This window comes from Perkinsus marinus (genome assembly GCF_000006405.1).
Source record: "Perkinsus marinus ATCC 50983 genomic scaffold scf_1104296934586, whole genome shotgun sequence".
NCBI classification, from domain to species: domain Eukaryota; phylum Perkinsozoa; order Perkinsida; family Perkinsidae; genus Perkinsus; species Perkinsus marinus.
Window position 1 is genome coordinate 177,999 of NW_003214716.1, and position 8,099 is coordinate 186,097.

An 8,099-nucleotide genomic window follows, 5' to 3' on the forward strand; every position below is an offset into this window, starting at 1 on the left:
TGTATCGTACGCAAGTACATAGCTACTCGGAAAGGCTCGCCCTTCATCGTCCCATGAGAACCCTCATCACATCTTGCTCGTCAATCCTCAATAGAGTCTTATTTGTGATATGAAGAACTAACTCGGAATTTTAGGGTTGATGAAAGATTTTTCCCAATTTTTTGATAATTTACCAACTTTTTTTCCGAAAAAAAGTTGAGTTTGATAGTGCTGGGATTGCCGGAGTCTCATCTGTAATATGAAGAGCCAATATGACATTTTCGAGCCGATGAAATATTTTTTCCCGAAATTTTTGGAAATTTTCTGACTTTTTTCGAATAAATGCGCTTTTTCCTGACTAGTTTTAATGAATTACCCGAAATTTTAATGGAAAAGCTGATCTCTTGACCATTGTGCCGTATATATTTCACAACAAGTGAACTAGACTATTGGCCTTATCATTTCATTTCTTTAGTCTAGGCTTATTGATATTCAAGATTGTTCGAGTTTGATTCATCGGCTACCCTTTAGAATATCAACTCGTATTATGTAGGGGAATAGCCTAGGAAGTATGAGCGGAAAAATCACAGCTTAGCTCAGTAGTGGGACAGCTGAATAATGGGACAGCTAATTGTGTTGAATACTGCACCTTGCGTTCTCTGTATGGCCAGCAACGTATCTGATATGATCGAGTATTGTCTACTAGATGAAAAACTGTTGATGCAAAGAGTGGTATTTTCCAGCAGGAGTGAGGTTAGTTCGATGTCGTCAACACTGCCTACTGATGTGTATGTTTTATGGTAGAAGTTTTTCACCATATTATTGTTGAGTTGAGAGTGAACTGAGGTATAAGGGATTAGATTTCCATCGAGAGAAAACAGACATTGAAAAGGAGGTGTTTATCGCATATTACATCGCAGGGAAAAGACAATGATATGATTTGGGTGGTTTTTGTATTATTATGATGACACCGTGACACCATAGTGATGCAGTGATCCGCATTAGTGCGTCCTGAGACTGGGATATCAGTATACATATTTTAATCCATAGCATTGAATATAATTATATAATACATTGGAGTTTAACCACCCGTTTTACTACACGAAGTGGCGTAATACTCCACGTGAAAAACGTGATATTCGCGATGTGAAGTGGGGAATTGAAAACACTTCGCGAATTACACCGGACAAATCATCACATTTCACGTAAAGCACATTATAATAAATATAACCTAATATTTAGTTTCTTATTATCCCCTTATTAGTATATAGTTATTAATATATTATGATATATAAAGTACATATAATTAGCTTATTAATAGACTACTACTGGTACGGCTATCTAACGGTACAGCAGTATGTGCCATTGGCATGTTCTGTTGTATTACGCGGTACGAGAGGAACAGTGTATTTGTTGAGAAATAGTGTTCGTTACACAATAGTGGTCACGTATATACGACAATGTTGTAACGACATGTATGTCTTATCTCTAACCTCACTGTGGGAGAGATTAAACACTCGCTCTGTTAATCTATGTAATATCTGCTAATCAGATTAACTTAATTCATCTAATCTATTTAATTTAACACACACACTCTATGAAGAAGAAGAAGAAGAAGAAGAAGAAGAATCACTCGCTATATTCTGAAATGAAATAAAGTTGAGGCACACCAAGTCGGTGTCACCGACAACCCTTCGCCATGCTTGTCAGAGCTTGTCATTATTAGTGTATATAACGACATCACAGAAAACTTCTGTTGCATCATAACAGAACACCTATTCCTGGTATGGAAAGTGATAAGTAATTATCCTGTGTGGTTGTACATTACAATCAAGAACTCGTAAATGATGATTGATACTGAAATTCTCTTGTTAAGTTCAGAAAACTAGGCGGGGAAAATAGTCTGCGATATCGCCTACAGAATGATCGCAGAAAACTACAACTCTGCCTTCAACGAAAGTGAACGTCTTGACGACAAAGAAAAAAGAAGGGAAAACGACAATACAATGAAAGAACAGTAATTTTTTAATGGACATTAGGAAAAGAAGAATAACCAAAAAATTGGCGCTCACGAGCCGCTGAAGACGACGCCCTTCGCTGGCGATGCCGTGAACGATGCGAATGACCTTTTTTGGGAACAAATTGAGCCGGTGGGAAATCCAATTCCTTACCACTCCCGAGCTCGAACAAACGTGGCTTAAATGAAGAGCAACTGTTGGTGTTGACAGGACTGTTGCGTAGTAGTCTTATTTGAGCCTCTAGACCTTGAGCATGGGCACTTACAACAACCATATGTTTATCATCACTGATTTGTACACCATTGAATTGATCATAGAACTCCAAGGCATCACTGGGAGTACCAAAATTAACGAAAGCATAACCAATGCTCGTCCTAGTGCGAAAGGTCAAAGGGACGTAGTAGAAGTTGTACCGACCACGAAAGCCTCGTAGTAGATCACTGAGCGTGTCTACAGTGAAACTCGGTGGTAAATTTCGCAGAGTTACGGTAGTAGAACCCGGTAGTAGCCCTGAATCCTCTTCAACAGTGCTAGTGCCTCCAGTGGAGTAAGAGCTGCTAGTAGCCTCGGGAACAGGACTAAGAGCACATTCATCATCGTTATAGGAAGAGAAATGTGCAGATGTAAGTATAGTTGGCGTATATGATGTTGTTGTTGTTGTTAACCATTGAGGGGAGGAAACACTCCGTGGACGAGGACGATGTGGTGTGAAATCAAGGAAGGTGTTTTTCACAACGCACCGATCGGTTTGCAAAGAGGATGAGGAGACAGCTGTTGTCATAGGCATCATATAAGGGGAAAAATAAAATAAGTCGTAACGCTATAAGAAATGAGACTCCTTGGGATCCTTCAGGAACACAAATTGTCCCCTTAGTGTGAACATAACGGCACAAGATTCCCAATGGAACAACTTGACAAGAAGTGACTCTTGGCACGATTCCATTAAATTGATATCAGGTCCGTGTGCGGTTGGGGTTTGCTGCACCAAGCCATCGAAAGGGCCCCTCCATAGCAGGCAGTGTCTTTTCCAACAAACATGACATCGATCGCTCCGCTGGCAGGCTCGGGTAAGGATATAAATATATAAATAAACTAGCAATACCAATATAATACTATCTCCAATATTTATACTTATATTGGAGTTTCACGCGTTTTTCGCGAAGTGAAATGTGAAATGTGCTTTTCACTAGTGTTTTTCACATCACGGGTGAAACTCCATTCATATATAATAAACTATAGATAATATATTATTGGTATGGTACCTATATATATAAATAGATATTAATATTGATATATATATCCCTAAGTACCATAATAGGGTAAGGCTTACCCGGTAAACGCCCAACGCTTAGTATACGTGCCCCGGTTGCGGGAATATCGGTTTATGATGTTGATAGTAGTTCTATTATCGCGGTGTGAAATCTATTTTTCACTTCGCGTAATTCCCGTAGAACACTAGGCGTAGAACTGCAGTACACCTAATAAGGGTGCATCTCCCGTAAATTGCGACCAGTGAGAGTATAACGGACCTCGTACCCAACTGGCGGCCATGATAACGAGGCCCCGTGGGGCTCTTCCCGGCTTCTGAAAGGGTCGACTAGTGACGCCCGCAGCATTGATGCTACTCTTCATGCGGTTGCTATCAGCGAACGCAACGAACCCATATGTATGAGTCATACTATATGACCATGAGAATGGTGGAGGATCAGAGTAGATTTCCCTCCCAGTCTCGAGAAGTGTTCTCGAATGTCATCGTCGATGACCTAGGCTTTATGAATAAAGCGGTTTCGCCGACGGGCGCATTCCGAATGGGAGGGGTATTGAACAAACCTCAAACGGTTTGAGTCAAACCCGAGTCTCACTTTCATCGAACAAAAGAGGTTATTCAACGCTCGTCCCAGGGATACGTAGCCAGGTCACGCAAATTTCCGTCTCCTTAGAGATGACGGGACGATCCCAAGCTAGAGCATTTCTCCGCCAAGAAGCCGTACTCCGTTTATCACTCATAGAAAATGAGCAGAGACCGCCAGTCAAATCATCGGTTCTTCGACGCTTCGCCAAAATCTATGCTCTCAAATATTCACGTGCCGCACAATGTCCCCTACGCATGCACGATGCTAGACCGTGAGCAGCGATGCTAGGCCGCGACTAAAAACGGTAATCGATCCGTCAGGCGCCTGGGTGAGGGCCACACGCCCTACTGGCAGTATGATACTGCGCCGCATGATACGTGAGAAATTTGAAATTTTCTCGCCATATGATTGTGATTATTTTGATCATGCGTACATTGTTTATGCGTACATCATAACAGACAGTTGATTTCGTGGCGGCTCATAATTGCAAATAGGATAAATGGCGAGAGCCAGAGTTTTTCGACTTCATTGAGACCATCATGGCATCGAGTTCTGCAGTCGGAAGCACAAATTGCAACACATCGACCGAAAGAGGTTATTCAACGCTCGTCCCAGGGATACGTAGCCAGGTCACGCAATTTCCCTCTCCTTAGAGATGACGGGACGATCCCAAGCTAGGGCATTTCTCCGCCAAGAAGCCGTACCCCGTTTATCACTCATAGAAAATGAGCAGAAACCGCCAGTCAAATACTCGTTTCTTAGACGCTTCGCCAAAATCTATGCTCTCATATCTACGCATAGATAATCAAAATCTACGCATAGCATGCGTAGGGGACATTGCACGACGCTAGACCGTGACCAGCGACGCTAGGCTATGAATTTGGCCGGCTAATCGGCTCGTCAGGCGCCTGGGTGAGAGTACACACCATACTACGCGTCGTGATACGTGAGGAGGAATTGGAAACTTTCTCGACAAATGATTGTGATCATTTTGATCTTGAAATAGGTGTCATTGGATGTAATTCGCAGTTGTTGTGATCTCCACCTCTAACCGTAGATGATTCGCATCCTGATCATCCTCTCGACTATTATCAATGTTGCGAACAGTGCGGTGTCTTGCACGGTAGACTCTGATTGCCCAAATGGAACCTGCCATTGCACGGGTGGCACATGTACATTTCCATTGTTCTTCATGAGCTGTTTGCCAAAAGAGCCAAACCATTGTCTCTCGTGGGTTGGGTGTAAATGTACAAGAGGTGTCTGCTGCACTTTTTGCAGTTAATCTACAAATAGTGAGGTATATGGTGACCATTGACGGAAGCCGCAGCGCGGCGTGATTCTGTCTTGATCAATCTATGGTGGGAGCCCTGGGTGTGAGTTATCTTATCATACTATGGATCTGTGATGCATCCCAATTATATCTATGATGTTAATCTTAATATCAGTTTCATGCTAAATACTTTTGCTACACTGTATTCTTGTGACGCGACCGTCTGAGGAGTTCAAAATGAACTGTTCATTGCGTCCGTAATACGGACTCCGTACCATAAAAGTAGAGTCGCGAAACTATTAGTACTTCGAATTTTCACAGAAGAACTGCAGCGCCTTCGACTCGGATTTTCGGTTCCAGCGAACTGTCCTAGCTGTCTTCTAATCATAGCGGAGCTATGTTGAGTTACACGAGAGTCAGTCGTCAATATCTTTTCTCGAGGAACTCATAGAGTAGGGCAGAACCGTGTGGCACTGCCACAGTCGGACCGAAAACCGCCACAATTCCTCCTCACGAAAATATCCCTTGGGGTATACATCCGCGCTGCGCGAACAGCTAATATTCGTCGTTAAAATAGTGTGTCTGATGGGACATACCCTATGTCACTGATAAGCGAATGAAGCTTTGAGACTGAGTGTGATTCTTTTGCCTTTCCTAGCAGCAGGGCTATCTGGATTCTTTTCGTAAACTGTTCGATAAGACGTGTCTTGGGTACAGAGGGGTTTGCTTGTGAGTGGTGATAGCGGTACGTTTTTAGGGTGAAGATGTGTTCTAGACTAGAACGTCTAGTGACGGTGTTTTCTGTTGAAGGTGGAGGTACGGAATCACGTCACTGAAGTGAGAATTGCCGTGATCTCAGCTGAGATATTCTAGGTCTCGCCGCTTCGCAAGAGGAGAGAGGATCCTCTACTTCCGACCAACTGGGAGAGGAGAGAGTAGAGGATGACCCTGTTCAAGTATGCTCGAAAGTTATGGAGTTGGACTTGGCAAAGCCGGAAGAGATTATCGCTCGGTTACGATCTATTCGAGAAACCGATAGTTTCATCTATCAGCTGATGAGCTCTTTGATGGGCGAGTCCAAGAACGACTATTTCAGCCGACTTTTGAGCAATGAAGGTCGGTGGTATCACATGGATAGGCATGGTCTTGTTGTCGAGTGTCGGTTCCGAGAAGGTGAAGCTGTACCTCCAAGATTCTGTATCTTACTGCCTAGTGATCCAGAGCTACTGTCTAGCTTTTCTCGTCACTATCATTTGACGAACGCCCATTGTTCTCTGAGATATGATATATCTATACTGGATATGTCATATATCCAGTACCTGTTTACACGGGATTTTGTTGCTCCAAAGTTCAAGCAAGCTGCTTAAGCTGTAATCAGTGAGTGTCCTCAATGTTTCGGGAAGAGGGTTAGATTGGCCGTTTTTGGTGTTCAGAATTCGTACGGTGACTCCACGGTTGATCTTGATGGAGCCTGGAGTAGAGTCTATGCCGACATTGTAGACATGTTGATCAAGGATAGCTTTGGGCTCAGATACTTCCTTGTAATGGTCGACGCCATCTCCAGCTTTTGTTGGCCAGACTATTCGGAGCTCTGAGTCACTCGTACAAGCTCGAATCGGTCTCTGATAGTCGTTTCTCTTCGACTACTAACTCATAATCCGTCGCCAATCGTCGACGATAAGTAAAGTGTAGAGCGATTCCCGATCGGCTGCACGTGGAGCCAATCTACAGACTATTCGGAACTCTGAGTCACTCGTGCAAGCTCGAATTGGTCTCTGATAGTCCTCCTTCGAGTTTCTGGTCCACGTGAGTAAAACGTCTCGTACTTTGATAATAGTTTGGGTTTCAGGTTCCCCCGTCGGGTTTCGAGTGGGGTTTCGGGTTTCCTTTTCTCCGCTTTTGTCTGTGGCTGCACCCACTGGTAGATATCTTTAGTCTCGCTCGCCGATATTGCATGTAACCGTCGGCAGCGTGCCGTAGCCATTTGGCCCTGGAATTAGAACTCTTTTGCAACTATGGCTACTCCTACTTGCGTAACGGCCCGTAGTTTGGGTTCCGCTTGGATTACATCAATAACCCAGATGACAAACCCTGGCTTCTCGAGTTTCTTGGGATCCTGACACAAAACTGAGGCCCGCACAAAAAATTACACAAAATCTACGGAGAAAACCTCGCTCGCCGCATGTGGAATTATCCCGCGAAAATCACTTTATGACGAGAGTTGCATTATATGGGTGATAATAGTTATACGAGTACGAGAAGTTATACGAATCCAAACCCGTATGCAGGTGTGAGCAGTTATACAAGGTTTTTTTGGGAAAAAAACTGGTGAGACGGGGATGCGAGTGACACGCACAGATCAAATCAAACCCGAGCTCGAGCTCGAGACTCGACGGGTAAATCTCTAATACAAGTGCGAAGAGTCAAAGAAGCGCGAAACGTAATACCGGTGCGAAGTTCGCCCTGCGAACTCAAATGGATATGTAGGGATAAATCATAATTTTGTGGCAAGCAACACAATGCTCATTGCCGAGCTTTACGGGCTAGCAGCCGATCGCCCACAAACGTACAATAGCCGGCTCAGAGGCACCTGCGGAGACACTGAGACTATAACCCCATCGACACCAGAGATATGTGGCTGCTACTACTACAACGAGAGAGAAAGGTGAATGATGCAAAGAGGGGGCCAGATATAATACCCAATTGAGGTATTATATTTAGGTTTAAAACTTGAAAAAGAAGGAGTTGAAATGATAGGGAAAGAAATACGACTACTATCAAGACGAAGATATAGACCCCGGGCACCTCGAACATAATATCGCATATTATGCGAAAGTGATGACATCGCACGATATATGCTAAGAGAAACACAGGGAGGAAAACGAACCACCAGAACAGGGTTTGCACGGCAGACAGAATACAGCTGCGGTGGGTTAGGGGAACTTCCCCGTCCGTCGTCGACTTGACTTACTTCCCCTA

The 8,099-nt window shown here is 43.7% G+C and overlaps 1 protein-coding gene across 1 annotated transcript; it reads right to left on the reverse strand.

The window, feature by feature from the left end:
* Nucleotides 1-2,192: 2,192 nt before the first annotated feature.
* On the reverse strand, nucleotides 2,193-2,447 carry Pmar_PMAR019340 (conserved hypothetical protein; the record flags this gene model as incomplete). The annotated part of the gene is made up of 1 exon (XM_002784817.1): nucleotides 2,193-2,447. A coding segment is annotated over one exon (255 nt), but the record flags the coding sequence as incomplete, so codon positions are not given.
* Between the last annotated feature and the right edge of the window lie 5,652 nt (nucleotides 2,448-8,099).